The sequence below is a fragment of the Antechinus flavipes genome, chromosome X (assembly GCF_016432865.1).
Source record: "Antechinus flavipes isolate AdamAnt ecotype Samford, QLD, Australia chromosome X, AdamAnt_v2, whole genome shotgun sequence".
Taxonomy (NCBI): domain Eukaryota; kingdom Metazoa; phylum Chordata; class Mammalia; order Dasyuromorphia; family Dasyuridae; genus Antechinus; species Antechinus flavipes.
The window spans coordinates 14,110,379-14,127,091 of NC_067404.1; the positions used below are offsets into that span (position 1 = coordinate 14,110,379).

General features: G+C 40.6%; 1 protein-coding gene across 2 annotated transcripts in view; it reads right to left on the minus strand.

Annotated features, from left to right (window-relative positions):
* Positions 1 to 8,314: 8,314 nt before the first annotated feature.
* Positions 8,315 to 16,713, minus strand: part of LOC127542417 (protein bicaudal D homolog 2-like) — a 41,532-nt gene continuing 33,133 nt past the window's right edge. For both annotated transcript variants that reach the window (XM_051967986.1, XM_051967985.1), the window contains exons 6-9: positions 12,341 to 13,357; positions 11,492 to 11,643; positions 10,496 to 10,715; positions 8,315 to 9,857 (exon numbers count right to left, since the gene is read on the minus strand). In XM_051967986.1, the coding sequence (XP_051823946.1) occupies positions 9,852 to 9,857; positions 10,496 to 10,715; positions 11,492 to 11,643; positions 12,341 to 13,357 (1,395 nt within the window). In that variant the 3' untranslated portion in view covers positions 8,315 to 9,851. The remainder of the gene's footprint in view (positions 9,858 to 10,495; positions 10,716 to 11,491; positions 11,644 to 12,340; positions 13,358 to 16,713) is intronic.

Sequence of the window (16,713 nt, forward strand, 5' to 3'; positions counted from 1 at the left end):
AAAAGATTGGAATCACAGACTGGTGTTGTAAGGTGTCTCCAAAGAATTTATAAGCTTGAACCCATTTCCAAGTCAAGGGGCAAAGTTTATTATAATTGTAAAATCATAAAATTGAAGCAGTCTAAATTCCAAGAAAATTTAGCAAAGCAAAGAAGAGACATATTTATGTAGTTCTTCATGTTATAGATATCAAATTTTGTTGTGCCACAGTTCCCTTTTGATGTCCTGACCTAGTTTCCCCATTGTCCTATCTGCCTCAGGTTATAACCATTCTCTCTTAATGTTTGATAGGATAAAGGTCTTATATCTTAGACTTTAGGCTATACTTATTCCCTCTTAATGTTTAATGGGATAAAGGTCTTTAACCATTTTAGACATTAGAATATCAGGAGCCTCTCCAGTACTTCCCATTATGTCATCCTAGGTGCCTCCCCCCATTAGATCATCCCCATCCAGGTACCTCCTCCATTTTGTCATTGTTCTTATTATCCTATAAAAAAGCTTGCTATCTGATACTCAGGGCTGGATTCTTTGAGATGAGTCTCATTCAGCCCTGGGACCAACCATGGATCCATTTGGTCCCAGTAAATCTCTCCATTTAATAAGCTGTTAAATTGGCCTGTCTTGCTCAGTTTCTCTGGCATTACATTTTGGAGGCCCCAGCGAGATAATTAGAAAATGAGCCTGTCAATAAAAAGTTTTTTTTTTTTTTAAATAAATAAATAAATGAAATGAAATGAGCACGATTAGAGCTAAGAGACTTTTGGGTCTCTGCCTTGGGCAAGGTGGCTGTGAATCTGAATTCTTGGCCTGGAGAGACCGGGCCCCCCAGGATTTTTTTTCCAGAGCCTCTGGGAAAGAGAGCAGTTTTCAGCCACAACAGCCTGATGGTAGACACCTCCATTTCGGCCACAGGAGAATAAGTCTGTCTGGGTACCTTTTGGGGTACCATATGGTTATGTCTTAAGACCTGTTCTGTCTATATAAGACTTGTTTTATTCTATATGCTAGCATCTGGATTCCCAGAATTATGAAATGCTGATGGGCATCAATTCTGGGAATAGGGTCTTCTGGACTCAGGGGACCCTACCTGAGTGTCTCCTAAGACATATCTGATTCTGTGTGCCAGTTGGCACAACTCTGGGCATTCCAGAGTATAAATCTGGGTGTCTTTTTTTAAGATACCATCTGGCTAAAAAAAATGGGGGGGGGGCTCCATTTGGATTATGGGAGGGACGACTAGAGCAGACAACTTCCCTCAGAGCTATTCTTTCCAGATAGTTAAATGTTAAATGGCTGGTGGACAGTCTATGTGTGTTCTGTGTTCTGTGTAATTTGTCTGTTTTGTTAATTTAAGAGCTCTGTTAAATTTAAGAACAATGATCAAATTTGGGAATTGGTTATTTCAATGCTGAACTCCAGCTAGAGAAAACATTTGATTAGGAATTTTAAGATGATTCTAAATTTAGGAAATAAATTTTACTGTTGCCTATGCAGGCTAGAATTAGTTATCTTTAAGTATAAGATCTTAAAAGAACTAAATAGCTTGTTAAAGAAGTTCTGTTCACTTGCCTGAAAGGGGTCATGTGCCTCTAATTAGGTAAAGTATGTAGCAAAAAGGATCTGACTTTTCTGGAAGCTTCAACTCTGGCCAAGTTGGAGCTTAGGAGGGGTCCATTGGGAATAATGGCCACATGGGGCCAGAGGGAGAGAAAGAAACTATGCTGTTTCATTATTTGAAATGAGATAGGAAAAGCAGTTTTATATTATTGGTTTAAAGCTGTATTTGGTTCAGAGTTTGTTACCTATATTATAACATTGTAAGTTATGCTTTAAATCCACCTCTGCTGGACATGTGGGTGTTATAGAATTCCCCCACCCTCCCACTCACTGATTTCTGCTACTTTAAATGTTGGGTGGGATAAAGATCGTTTGTCTTCAAAGGTAAAGATTTAAACTTGCCCCCCCACTGCTGTTACTTCAGCTATTGGAGCATCTAGTTAGCCTGGAGTGAAGTTTAGTTCGACTTCCCTCCCCTCATCTCTTTGGAGGTGGAGTGGGGGGAAGGGCAGCCACATGGAATCCTCTTCTCCCCCTCCCTCTAAACTGTTCCAGACTTCTTTTATCAAGTGGTAGCCACTTGGTTCTTAGCTAAAAGCAGCAAACTGATTTGTATAAATAAAAGGTAAATATCTGTTTAGGATTTGTTACTGGAGGTAAAATTTCTTGGGTTTAGTAGTTAATATGTCGCTGCATTTTCTTCCTCCTGCAACTGATTTCTATAATCAGAGCAATGGTCAATAAGAAATTTTTAATTCAATTATGTCATAGCTTGCTGTTTCCAATCTGGTTATCTGTAATCATTAGATCCTAAATACTTGAGCGAATAAGTATTTAGTCTGGTCATCTATTGGTTACTAGATATTGTGTCTGGATATTCAAGTTTTTTTTAAGGTTTGCAACTAATGAGAGGCCACATCTTGTAGCAGTCCTTGTGGACCAGTCTTTCTATCGCAGACTGGTCTAACCTTTCTTTGTTAGATTTGTTTTTGTTTCTAGATTTGGACAAATTACAGTTATAGTGACTTGTTTCTGGGACCTAGATCAAGCTTTGATTGTCAGTATGCCACACTACACCCATCCCCCTCCCTGGACTGAGCATCTTGGACCATTTTCAGCAGGAAGCAACTTTTGAGAAAAACCATTGTCCCTTCTTCTGATGTAATTTGGACTGATATGGGGGAGTGGGAAAGTGGTTGAATGGTTAGAATTTTAACTGTATTACTGTGTGTTTAAAACTTGGGATGGAAATTGTTAAACTTGTATAACTATTGCTGTTATGTTTGAGGGACTTTTAGTCTATTATGTGTATGCATATGTATATGATTTATATGTGACATGGTTATTTGGTAATTCCTTTCCATGAAAAAAAAAAAAGAGGGAGGAAGAAATAGGAAATTGGGGGAACTGGTGTATTTTCTTTGGCACTTCTGCCCTACCCCCTATTTTACTAGTTCGGATTTAATTGGAAGTCCTTTAAATAGCCCTTTTCATTTTTTACTCCTTGCTTAAATTGACTGGACTATGATTTGCTGGTTGTGCTTTAATTTTAAAATCCCTTATTCTGTTGGAATTGCCCTGGCAGACTCAGTTTTGGGGATTACTTTTTAGAAACAACCAGAAATCGGATACCTGTCTTGGGACTGGAAGTCTCTCTGATCTGTTTCTCCACTCCTGTTATCCCAGGTCCTTAATTAGCATTTCAGCGTACTTAAAAGGACCTTGTAGTTTTATATCGGGCCTCTAAAAGTTTGGGGTTTGCTGCCTTGGTCTAACTGTGCATAATCTGCAATCTGATCCTTTCTGCAGCCCTGTCTGTTCCTCTGGGCGGGGACAGGTGGAGCTACTCCAAGCCTCACCCTTCTTCCCTGGAGTGGGTTGCCCCTCTCAATGGGCAGCACAACTGTCTTGAGCCCTGCTGCTCTGTAAGCAGAGGCCAAGTCATGCACAAATGACCACAGACCTAACTCACAGTGAATTGTCCATATGCTCCCCAACTGCAGAGGACCTGACATGATTGTAAAAAGGAACTTTGTGTACTGCTGATTAACTCTGGGGTTATCAGGGAGAGACTTGAGCTTGCCTTAAGTCCTTGCCTTGTTCTAGCTTTATTTTGATTTTTATTTGGTCTATTTACTTCACATAGGGTGGTTCAAAATTATGGTGCTAAGACCTTTTAGAGGAAGGTAATTCAAAGATTTGAATAGTTAGGAGAGAGAGAGAGAGAGAGAGAGAGAGAGAGAGAATGAGAATGGAATGTTGTGCTACAGTTCCCTTTTGATGTCCTGACCTAGTTTCCCCATTGTCCTATCTGCCTCAGGTTATAACCATTCCCTCTTAATGTTTGATAGGATAAAGGTCTTATATCTTAGACTTTAGGCTATACTTATTCCCTCTTAATGTTTAATGAGATAAAGGTCTTTAACCATTTTAGACATTAGAATATCAGGAGCCTCTCCAGTACTTCCCATTATGTCATCCTTGGTGCCTCCCCCCATTGGGTCATCCTCATCCAGGTGCCTCCTCCATTATGTCATTGTTCTTGTTATCCTATAAAAAAGCTTGCTGTCTGATACTCAGGGCTGGATTCTTTGAGACGAGTCTCATTCAGTCCTGGGACCAACCATGGATCCATTTGGTCCCAGTATACCTCTCCATTTAATAAACTATTACATTGGTCTCTAATCTCTGTCTTGCTCAGTTTCTCCGGCATTACAACTTTATGGCCCAGAGGTAGGACTAAGGAGTGGTCTCTGGAATTTGGTTATCACTGACCAACAGACAGTAATGTTTGTTGACAGATTGTTAGAACAATAGTATTCTTAGGTTGGCAGTGGGGGAGCCCTTGGGTCAGATTCCAAAGCCAGAGTGGCAGATTGCCAGAACAGAAGCCCCCCCCAAGGTCAGGGAACCCCAAAATACCACTATATTTCCCTAGAAGCTATACCATATCACTTTCACCTTTTTATTTAATTTTATTTATTTTTTATTTTTTTATAAATTTATTATTTATTATAATATATATAGTTATAAAAAATTTTTATAAATAAATAAATGTTTATTTATCATTAATTTTATTTATTTATTTATTGTTTGCTTGTTTTTTCATTTTTTTTCTTGTGTTTTGATTTGATCTTGTTTTACTCAGCATGACAAATATGGAAATACCTTTAAAAGAATTGCACACATTTAACCTGTATCAAATTGCTTGCTGTCTCAGGGAGGGGGGAAAGGAGAGGAGAGGAAGAAAATTTTGGAACACAAGATTTTATGAAGGTGAATGTTGAAAACTATCTTTGTATATATTTGGAAAAATAAAATACTAGGAAAAATGGGGGGGGGGGAAGAGTGAACATCTTTACTTCACTCTGTCTAATCAGGAAAGGTTCTAATACATTAGATGTGTGTGTGTGTGTATGTATGTGTATATATATATATATATATATATATATATATATATATATATATATATATATATATATATATATACACATACATACATATATCGTATATGCTGCTTGCTTTTGTTTGTAGATAGATGCTTTTTATGATATTTTAAAGTTTTTCTATGGCCATATTTTGCAGGGTCTTCAGCATAAAAATGTACTTTTTAAAAGACTTTGAAATTATGTGGTTTTAATATTTTTGTTTTTCATTTGATGTGACTTACTCTCTTCCTGTCAGGAAGAAGCTATTATCAGATAATTCCCAGACTATCTAGGAAGGAACTCTATCAACCCTCCTAATCCATCTTCCTACCTCTGGGCATCTTCAAACACCTTTTGAGATATTGATGAGCATATCTTTAGGTAGATTTGAGACCTGCCAGGTCACGTACATTCCATCTAGCTCCTGACCCCTCCTTCTGAGTTCCTGCCTTTACTTCTCTGGTTTCCCCATTGCTATATTTCCCCTATAAAAGATCTGTTGATGATTATCTTTGCTAGGTTCTCTTCAGGACTAACCCCACTAAGAGGCAATTCTCTCCCTCCTCATAGTGCCTTCCCTCTAATGGTGCATTTCTCCATACTCTAGCTAACTTGGGTCAGTCGAACTTGCCAGACAATGGCTTTCTCCCACTTCACAGAGCATTTCCTTTCTCATGGTTAACTGTGTGTGGCTCAGAATGGTGAGTGGTCACCATTTAATAAAAAGCTGGAGAGATCTCTAGAAGCAAAACAAAAGTTTATTGTACATTCTCAAGAGAAGCTGGCGTCCCTCCAGTGGAGCAAGCAATGGAAAGGAGGATGCACTTCTGGGACAGGTTTGACACATTAAATAGTCCCTAATGCAAACACTCCGCCCACCACTGACCCTCATCCTCATTGGCTGAGGTTCTTAAATCGTGGGAACTACCCAAGAAATGGAACTTGGCCAATAAGTACATAGTTGCCCATATTTGATCGAAGTAGGGACAAAATGATGTATAGGAAGATAGTGGAAGGGGACTTAAGGATGCCCTTGAGTCAATGCTCAAGGACCTTCAGGCCTACTCCAACTCTGAAGTAGATGAAGCCTTACTTGATTTTCACAACTGTCTTAGAGATCTCACCCCATCTCAATTCAATTGGGAGTTCCCGGGGCAACTTGTCTTTTTCCTTGCTAACTATGACCTCTTCCAACTCTATTTTTACCATTCCCTGTGTTTATTGTATCCCTTCATTTTGTCTGTAACCTATTCCCCTAAATAAATCTGCCTTTTGTCAAAGAGAATGGCCATTGTGAATTTGTCACATTTATTTCAAACAAGGTATTGCTATCTCAATCACATCAATAGGATTAATTACATTGTTTTCCTAATGTCGAATCATCTTTCCATTTCTGGTATAATTACTTGATCATAATGATTTCTTGGATAAACTGTCGTGTTTCATAGGATTTTGTTTTAAATGTTTGAGTCACCGTTCATTAATGATATTGGTCTATAGTTTTCTTTTGGTGTTCTATCAACTCTGGTTTACTTATTAGGAGTATGTTTGTCCGGATGGCCCAGCACCAAGTTGCAGATTGCAGCCTTGCCCGTGGGCTTTTGCCTCTTTGGAGCTTTCAACTATCAAGGCCTGAGAAAATTTCCATAGCCTGGACCTGAGGTCGATGTATGGTTTCCCACCCAGAAACTACTATTACCAGTCACTCCTAATTCCCAGGCCTTCAGAAAAATCTCTGGCTATTGTCTAGTACAGTGCTTCTTACCAATCTTACCTCAATCTTACCAACCTTACCTTCAGAGATCTCTGGCCACCACCTCATCGAGAGGCGGTTCTACATTCAGTAGAGCACCCGAGGACAGCCACACGCAGGCTTAAGATCTTTAATCCATGTGTTCACATCCTCCCCACTCCTTATATCGAGTCTATGAGGTCACACGCACAACCAATTAGAGACACCTCCCACTGATGACAGATCTCAATTCCCCGCCCCTCCGGATGGGTCTGTGCTGATCACAGAAAACCATATCCAGGGATCTCAGGCTTCGAGGCCTTTATGCTACCTGATTGTACTGTCCATGCTTCCTCTTTGGACCCTTACATCTTATGTAACACTGGAAAGAGGGATCAGGAACTACAGTGATTTCTTATGTTTTGCCCTTGAGTCTACTAGTGCAATTTCACTGAAATTGGGAAAGTAGGGGAAAATACTGAGGGAGCTCAAGGTCCACACGTGTCAGTTTTGGGGGGTTGGGGTTTTTCTATTTTTTTAAACCTTCTTTCAGATTCTAAATGTGCTCAACCATGGAAATAGACGAAGTTATTTTATCTTTGATCCATAATTTCTGTTTTGAAGAGGTTTGAGAGGCTAGAGAGACTGGAGAAAATCCACCATCTTGTTGCATACGTGACTTGGAACGAATCTGGACATTTTCACTGACTGTCCCTCCTGCCTAGAATGCTCTCCCTCATCTCTACTCTTTGGCTTCCTCCCTGGATTTTTTTTTAACTCCCAACTACAATTACATCTTACGTAATCTAAGAAGCAAGCCTTCTCTGCTGTCTCTCAAATCTGATGCCTTCCTTATGCTGATTTTTCTCCACTATATTTTGAATATAGCTTATATGCATATTATCTTCTCCATTAAACTATCAACTCTATGCCTAGTGCTTAGCATAGTGCCTGGCCCAAAGTAGGTATCTAGTTAAGTGGACTCATGTGATAGGAAAGACAGTTAGCCAGGGATGGTCTTTTGTAAAACAAGTTGAAAACACAATGAACCAAGCAGGGAACAGGTGGGAAAACACCCTATAAGTAGAGACTGGAGGGAAATGAAAGCATCGGTTCTCATTCCACAAAGCTGAAGAGTTTCTGTAAATAAACTACAGGTGAAATCCCTGGTTAGGGCAGATGGAGGCGTGCCCAATATCAGTCCTCGGGAAGGAGAAGACCCTCAGGATTTCTAACTAAAACAGCAACAATTGCTAGGAAGGGAGGGAGTACGAAGGGGAGGAAGGCAAGGGGGAAGGGGAAGGAGGCAAAGGGAAAGGGAAGGATGGGCAAAAAGGGAGGGGAAGGAGGGAGGAAAGGAGTGGGCAGGGAAGGGGGGAAAGGGAGTGGAGGGGAGGAAAGAGGGAAAGGGGAGGGGAAGAAAGGAAGTTTCCTTGTCCTCAGGAGGGCACCCTCCTCTGACCCACCCGGGTTATTTGTCCTTCATTCTCAAAAACAATCATGACATCAGGGAAGCGATGCCATGACATGCGAGTGAGTTGGATTTGAGGGAGGGAGGACTATCCAAGGTCAAGAAACAACAGAAAACCAGAAATGCAGACAACTAACACAATTTATTTGAGTTTCATTCTTTACACAAAAGATTCTTCAACATGCATCATATTGAGTGGGGAGATTTAGAGAATGTTACTTCATAAACAAAGAACAATAGATATTTAAATTTCCAATAAAAATATATGTATATATATTTTCATTCCATTTAAACTATTCTCTTACCCCTTGGCAGGCTGATTTTATTATAGAGAGCTTTCCGTACCCTTTGTACAACCCATTGTAGCCAGCTAATAGTCTGGCAAGAACACATTCTGGTACTGAAAATACTCAAAGGCTCATAAACTAATACTAAACATTTGGGGATGTGTGGTTGATAGCACCACTCACCCTTCAAGTCACCAACTGTCTTGAGGTGTTCAGTTTTACCCAACATGCACTTTAAGAAGGAAAAGGAAGAGGAAAGGGTTTCCTCTTATTAAGGATGCCGAAAAAGAAGGTTACCAAAATAACATCCTCTGCAAGAATTCAATGTCCCAACTTTAATCTTTTTCCCCCAAGAGAAGACATAGGTCCAATATAAAAAATCCCACTAAGAACTGTGGGTGGCTAATTCTCGACCTTGAAGGGACTGGATTGGAGGAAGAAAAAAAAAAACCCAGAGACCTTTCCACAAAACTATACTATTCTGATTCTGCATAAAGCAGCCCCTTACCAGAGTAACTTGACTAATCCTTGAACTTAAGAATCTACCCTCTTCAGGCTTCAGATGGCTTTCATCTAGAAATAGTCATGCATTTGGAACCTTCCCTTTCCAAAAAGTCCCTCGTGCCCAAGAATCTAAGCAAGTTTCAGCATTGCCAAGCATCTCAAATACTTGTCACTTATTCAGGGGCCTTAGATGACAAAACTCCTTGCCTGAATACTCCTAGAATGATCTGTTCCACTTAGGATTTGCACAAATACATTTCTTAAAGTTTAAAACAGTACATAGTACACTCGTACACTGATAGAAACTACTTTTCCAGACAATTTCTAACACCGTACAAATAGCACCAAGTGTATGTCAATTAAAGAGAAACTAACCTGTAAACATAAAGACATGCAAGGTTTTATGTCTTGCTCGAAATGGACTTGAAAGCCAACAGCAATTACTCATAGCACAGGAGCAACATCAAGGTTCGATATTTTTTTAACATTTTCCGAAGAGACAGGCTCACACACCAACATGAGAAAAGGGAATACGGTACTCCACAAAGGAGTCACGGGACATTACTGCTCAAAAGTGGAACTGCAGGGCCACTGATATCTCAGCTGAATGAGCTCTTAAACACAACACAATCTCAAACGTCATTTTAAATGGCCTGTTTTTCAAAACAATTATACATATTTTCCTGTAACTGAAATAACACATTGAATATCTTCCCAAAAGACATCAGACACTCTTGGACAACCATTTAAAGCTGAGAAGCTGGATGGTTTACATTTTAATGTCAGTTCTGTGCAGATCCATTTGCTTGTCAACACTGTTGCTTCCCCTCTGCTGGAAAAAGGGGGTCTTCTTTCTTTATTCCGTTCATTTATCGCTAGTAGATGTTGGAAGGAAAAACAACATAAAAACACAGCAATGAAAACTAGCCTACATCTGTGACTGAATATTTTCAATAACTTAGGAAATAAAATTCCAAACTGGTTTTTTTCTAAATTCAAAAACATCATTGCAATATTATTCTATGGCTAGTAGAGAAACGTAATGGGACAATCACTATAGAAGGGGCAAGGTAATATCACAATTAAATAATTTTCCCAGCCTGCTTTCATTCAGTAGCCAGATTAGAAAGTTCCTGAAAAGTCAATTATTTGGCTAAGTATGATGATTAAAGAAATACAGAGCTGAGAGATGGGAAGACACCATCAGCTTGATTGCAGACAAATTGTTGAGTCAAGGACTGAAAACACACTTATGAGAAGAATCTCATCAAGAGAGGCCCCTCAGAGATAGGAAGATAAACACACTAATGAAATGGAGCTGGCTAGCTCCCCTTAGGAACAATCTTCACTGTGTGGAAGCTTCCCCCCCTCCACCCCTCAAGTCTCCCAATTCCCCTCCTCCCCTCCTCCCCTCCTCCTTCCTCCCCCTCCCCATCCCCTTTCCTTCTTCCTCTCTATCCCCTCCCTCCCCCCACCATACCTCCTAGCTTCATATTTGAGCAACCTGTCATACCCAGTTACTTTTGAATGGTCTTCCTTTAGAGTCAGAAACAAACTTTGCCTGGCTATTCAATGGCAGAGTGGACTGTGCTTCCAGTGCCTCTAAGCGCTGGCTCAGTGCCCGTTTCTGCTGAATTGCTAGGCTCAGCAAAGACTTCAAGGTCTTTTTCTCATCTTCTACGGCAGCAAGCTGTTGCTGTATTTCACTGAGCTGCAAAATATATTCATCACATCTGGAAAAGAAGGGGGAAGGCAATTCAGCACCTCCCACAGATCACTGTCCCTAAACATCTCGGTCCCCTTCGGGCACAGGTCCCCAAGCAGGCAATCACACTCAGCATTTTATCTTCAAGAACCAACTGGATCACTCGTGGGACAAGAGTTGGCACGAAAAGTCTGTATGGCAAAAGGGAATTTTATTGGCACTGAGAAGCCAGCTTTGCTAGGAAGACAGACTTCTCAGTGGGTAAGATCCTGTCAGGGAAATAACACTGAGCAGAGAATATTTTCACAGTGGGCAAGAGAGCTTCCTTGGCAAAGTATAATCCTGTTTTGGACTTCTGCAAAGATTTGGGGTTCAGAGTTGTCTTTTATTAACAGTCTGAGGCTTGGGCTCTCATTCACAATTGAATGAGATTCCTTCAATGTTGTCAGTGCCCCAGGCCTAGATTTCCAGTTGAAAAGAGATTGCTTATCTTGGAGTTTCAAGCCACTCCCTATCAGGCTGAGATCTCTAACTGAATGAGACCACTTAAGAGGGTGTTGTCTGGAAAAGGCATGCTTCTCCCAGGAGCCTGAGACCCCAAATCTCCCTTCTTTTATAGATGAAAGGGGACACGTTTTCAGGGTTCACCCCCATACACCATAGGGGTGTATTAGTTTGGGGATACATGCCCCCTTTAGGGCAATCAAGGACTGGAAATCTCTCCCTTGGCTCTCCCAAGCTCCATGTTGCTTCACAATCAGGAAGAGTGTTCAGGAGTTTTTGAAACCGAGAACTGAAACTTACCTGCTGGCAAATACCGCCCGAAGGGAGGAAAAAGTAGCCGTATCTTCCTTCAGAATTTTCAATTCAAGCCTTAATTTATTCACGGTTTCTGATACCACAAGCTTCTCATCTTCATACTTGCGTTTCATATTGGAAAGGGCACCTTCAGCCGCCTAGAGGAGAAAAAAAAGCGAGTTGTCATAGAGAATTTGCCAAGCCCTATCAGTTGGAGAAGGTCCAATTGACTTTCCCTTCTCCCTCGATGTTGCTACTTTCCTTTTGATATTCCAGTTTACCCTTTGTCTATTTTGCGTGTATATGGTCGTGTGTGTGTGTTGGCTACTCCACTAGTGTCTGAGTACCTGAGGGCAAGGACCGTATTTTTGCTTCTTTTGTATGTCTAGAGCTTAGTGCAATGCCTGGCACCAGACCTAGTGAATGCTTAATAAATGCTTGCTGATGAACTAACTTCTCAACATATTTTACATTATGACAGTTACTTACTGTTAACCCACTATGTTGGGGGCTAGAGGCACGGTACGGGCCTTGTATGACAAGTAATTTGCACACAGGCACTGACAAATAATTTTGTATGTTGTTGAAGTAACAACATCTTAAATCAGTAGAAACCAAAAAAGAGTTGATTGTTTCTATCTTTCAAAGTTAACATGTTGGATTATTTTAACTTCAAAAAGTAAAAGGAAAAGTGTTCTTTTGGATACTTTGCATCCAGTTGCCTGGTTTTCCCAACTTGACAAAAAATCATTTTTGAGTCCTCATAGCTTTTATTCTTTCTGCCTCGGCTCTTGAGCCAAATGTTACAGGTGGGTGTAGTGTTTAAAATGCCTGGGATTATCACTAATAGCTTACCTGCTTGTTGGCCTTCAAGACAGTCCTCAAAGTTGCTATTTGCTCTCTTTGGGTGTTCAACAAAGACTTCAGTTTCATTATTTCATCAACAAGAGCATTTTTATCCTTCAACTCTGTTGACATGGTTTCAAGGGACTTGTTGCGTAATGATATCGCCAGGGCTGCCTGGAGTTGCTTCACTTGGCTTCCAATGATGGAAATTTGATTGGAGAGACTCTCGGGTTCCTTCTCGGACTCCTCCTCCTCTCCATCAGATTCACAAGGAGAATCACTAACGGACTGGTTGCTGCTGCCACTTTTCACGGTGCTCGTCTCGGGGCTAAACAAGACTTTCACGAAGAGATCATTAGACTGGCTTCGGCACATAGGTACGTTGGCCACGGCATCGTTGGCATGCCTTTTGCAGGTATGGACGAGGGCCTCTTGACCATCTTTATAGCCATCCAACAGGCCACGATCAGGTAACAGGTTGTTGCAGACACAGACGCGGCGATACATGTTGGCCAGGTCTTCGGTAATCACCTGTAGCTCCTCCTGGGCTAGGCTCAGTTTGCTCTGAAATTCTGATGATCGTTTCCTTGAAGCTTGAAGTTCGTTCTCTAGATTAGTAATGATTTCTTGCTTCTGCTTACCTGATTTGGCCCAGAACCTTATCTTTTCCATTAGATTTTGAGACTCTTCTTGCCAGGCTTCTGTGTCCTGTTTGTACTTGGCTTCAAAATCCTGGTATTTCTGATGCAGCTCCTGAAGTTCTGTCTTTAGTCTGGCTACTTGGGAACAGTTTGACGCCGCACATCTGTGTTCCTGGCCATGGAGGTCACTGGCACTGCTCTTCTCTCCGTCTTTTCCAAAAGGCAAACTCAGTTCATTACTGCCATAGCGTTTGTTTAAAGCCTGGATTTGCTCTAGAAGGTAGTTATTTTGAGCTTGCTGTTTGGACAGTGCATCCTTCGTACTATCAAGCTGTGCCTGCAACTCTTTTATACTACTTAATAGCGATGACTTTTCATGATCAACCTGTAGATACAAAGCAAAGAATTTCGAACGGGGATTAAAATTCCTTCTCATCTGGGCCTTGAACTGAATGACCTCGTTAGACGCATTGGAGAGTGGATTCCTATAGGGATAAGAAATTCTCAGGGGTCATTAGTCTAACCTCTGAGATTCTGAGATTCCTCATTGTACATTTGGAAAAGGGCATCAAGGAGAGGGGGGGAAAAACGAAAGGAACTCTGATTCACGATCAAGACTCAATTCAGGAGGAGGGGAGAAAACTTTTGTAGCTTTTATACCACAGTGTAAAGAAGCTAGTAAACATCCAGAGGGCAACCAGGATAGTGAAGAGACTTGAATTCATGCTATATGAGGAATGGTTGAAGGAAATGAGGAGGAGAAAAGACGTGGGTGAGATAGGGTAAAATGGCCATCCAGGTATTTTGAAGAGCTGTGGTACAGAAGAAAGCTCAGACTTTCTTTATTATTTGGTCCCAGAGGGCCAAATTAGGAATAAGGTAGAAGTTGAAAAGAGACTCACTGTCAGGGGAAGGCTGACAGAGCTGTTCCAAAGCAAAGGATGAAAGACCACTTGTTGGGCAGACTACATTGGAGATCCTTTGGGAGTGGACAAACTGGATCTGAGGTATCTTTTGAATTCTGAAATCCTGCGATTCCTTGGACAGAAAAAAGTCACCTACTCTTCCTGACTTCAGTTTTTGTCTATGGTAGCACCATTCACACACAGTCTCAAAGGTCTGTAATTTTGGAGCCAACTTTGGACTTTTCTGTCTTCTTGACTTTTCCTATCCAGTCAGTTACCAGGTTCTGCTGATTCCACTTCCAAACATCTCATGTATCTGTCTACTATGCTCTCCATTAGGTGATCTTGCTAATAATATAGGGTCTCCTTGTCAGCTACCCAGATTATTACAATAACTTACTCTCACCTCTTTTCTCTGTTCCAAATGCAGAGATCTGGTGATGATATTCTTCTGCTCACAAAGAGAGAAGAGAAGAGAAGAGAAGAGAAGAGAAGAGAAGAGAAGAGAAGAGAAGAGAAGAAGAGAAGAGAAGAGAAGAGAAGAGAAGAGAAGAGAAGAGAAGAGAAGAGAAGAGAAGAGAAGAGAAGAGAAGAGAAGAGAAGAGAAGAGAAGAGAAGAGAGAAGAGAGAAGAGAGAGGAGAGAGAGAGAAGAGAGAAGAGAGAAGAGAGAAGAGAGAGAAGAGAGAGGAGAGAGGAGAGAAGAGAAGAGAGAAGAGAAGAGATAAGAGAAGAGATAAGAGAAGAGAAGAGAAGAGAAGAGAAGAGAAGAAGAGAAGAGAAGAAGAGAAGAGAAGAGAAGAGAAGAGAAGAGGAAAAAAGAGAAAAGGAAAAGAAAAGAGGAAGTAAAACAAAATAAAGCAAAAATGAAAATAAAATCTTCCAAGGCACTGTGGGTGCACAGATGACTATGAAAGGAGGCCCTATCCTCCTTTGGTTCCTGCTGAGAGGCTATAACACATATCTTGACTATTAAATTCCAGTAGGTAGTAATGACCAGGAAACATTTCTAACAAACTGATCTAGGAAACTTTAAAAAGAGAATCTTAAGCACTGGACAAATCAGGTAAAACTTCCCAGAAGTGTTGAATACAGGAACACTGTATAGCTGGGATAAAGATCAAAGCTTCTTAACTATTATGGAACTGAATGTGGGGGCTGCAAAATTACGACTTATTATCAAGTAAATGCAATACCGAGGGTCGCATAAAATTTCTTGGGCAAAAAGGAGTCACAAGTGGAAACAGTGGTATAGATGACAAGAAGGGGAAAATTATGAGATAAGAGTAGATCAGAACCTTGTGGAGATGGGAAGAACCATAAATGCCAACCATAGCATCATTTATCCTCAAGGCAATAAGAAGCCCCATACAGGATTTGGTCTGATGATGATCAGACTTGCTGTGACTTGGGAACATTATTTCAGCAGCTTCATAAAGGATGATTTAGAGAGAGGGAAGAATGAATAAAGAGTATAATCTTCTAGTTGCCATTCTTCAAGGCCCACCATAGCCTCTTTTTTTAAAGTGGTCCTTTTCCCAATTGCTCTCTTTCCCCTTCCCCTTGATCTCATCTTTTTAGGAGTCACCCTTTAACTCCTTTCCCTTTTTGTTGTTGTTCAATTGTATCTGACTCTGTCAGCATTTAGGGTTTTCTTGGCAAAGATACTGAAATGGTCTGCCATTTTCTGGTCTATTCTGTTGGGATTTACATCTAAACACTCTAAGTTCCCAACAGACTAGATGAGTACCTCTTGGACCTGATAGGCACTCTTGTGCCTTCCGCCCAGCATGGTCTTCCTCCCATTTGTCCAAGGAATTCCCAACAAAAAGTCTCCTCCAAAAAGTCTTTCTGTTCCCCTAGTCAGGTAATGACTTTGTTCTATAAATCTCACATAGCAGTGGACTTTCTAAGTCTTCATGTCACATTGTAGAGTACAGCTATTTGGAGAGATGTCTTAGCACACATAGAAGGGTGCCCGACCTCCAAGAACTATCCTCTCTAAATTCTGTATCTTCCTCAGTGCACACAAAAGGAGCATAATCAACATTTATTAGAGCCCTCTGATGATTACTAGATTTCAAACCTCTCCCTCTTTTAGGAATAAAAAAATATACCGGCTTAAAAAATTCATTAATAATTACTTTGTTCTGACTTTGTCACAACAATCAAACAAAAAGCAATTGTACCAACCTTACTAGAAGCAAATTACAAAGTTTGAATCTACCAAAAGGAAGGCTTAAAAACCACAGAACGTGCTCTGAGAGGAAGCAGTCCAGGCTTCATTATTCTGTGCTGTCTGTCAATTCTCATTTCAATCATGTCCGTCAGCCCTGAGCCCCAGGATGGGGCATTTTGAAAAAATTTTGAAAATTTTTTGGTCATTTCCTGATCTAAAAGTACATAGTATTAAAAATAGCTACAAGTAAGCAGCTCAAACATATTAAAATCCACGATCTCTCCCCCATTCCCTTTCCTAATCTTCCCAGAGCATCAGGTAAGAGGAGATGGCCATTTTCCTATATGTGTGTGTATGTGTCTATATGCATGCACACACACACATATACATATATAAACACACCTACACATATACACATGTATGTATATATCCACGTTATATATGCATACATGTATCTATATCACACATTACACATACTTGTGTTATGTGTGTCACATGTACACACGTGTGTGTATGCATGTGTATGTGTATATAGATGCGTGTGTGTCTCCTCTGTAGAAACAACAAGAGGTTATTTCGGAGGGTCCTGCTGTGGCCAGATACCAGAAGTACTGATGACAGCAGCTGTGAAAGCCAAGTCAAAGACAAAGAACTTTTCA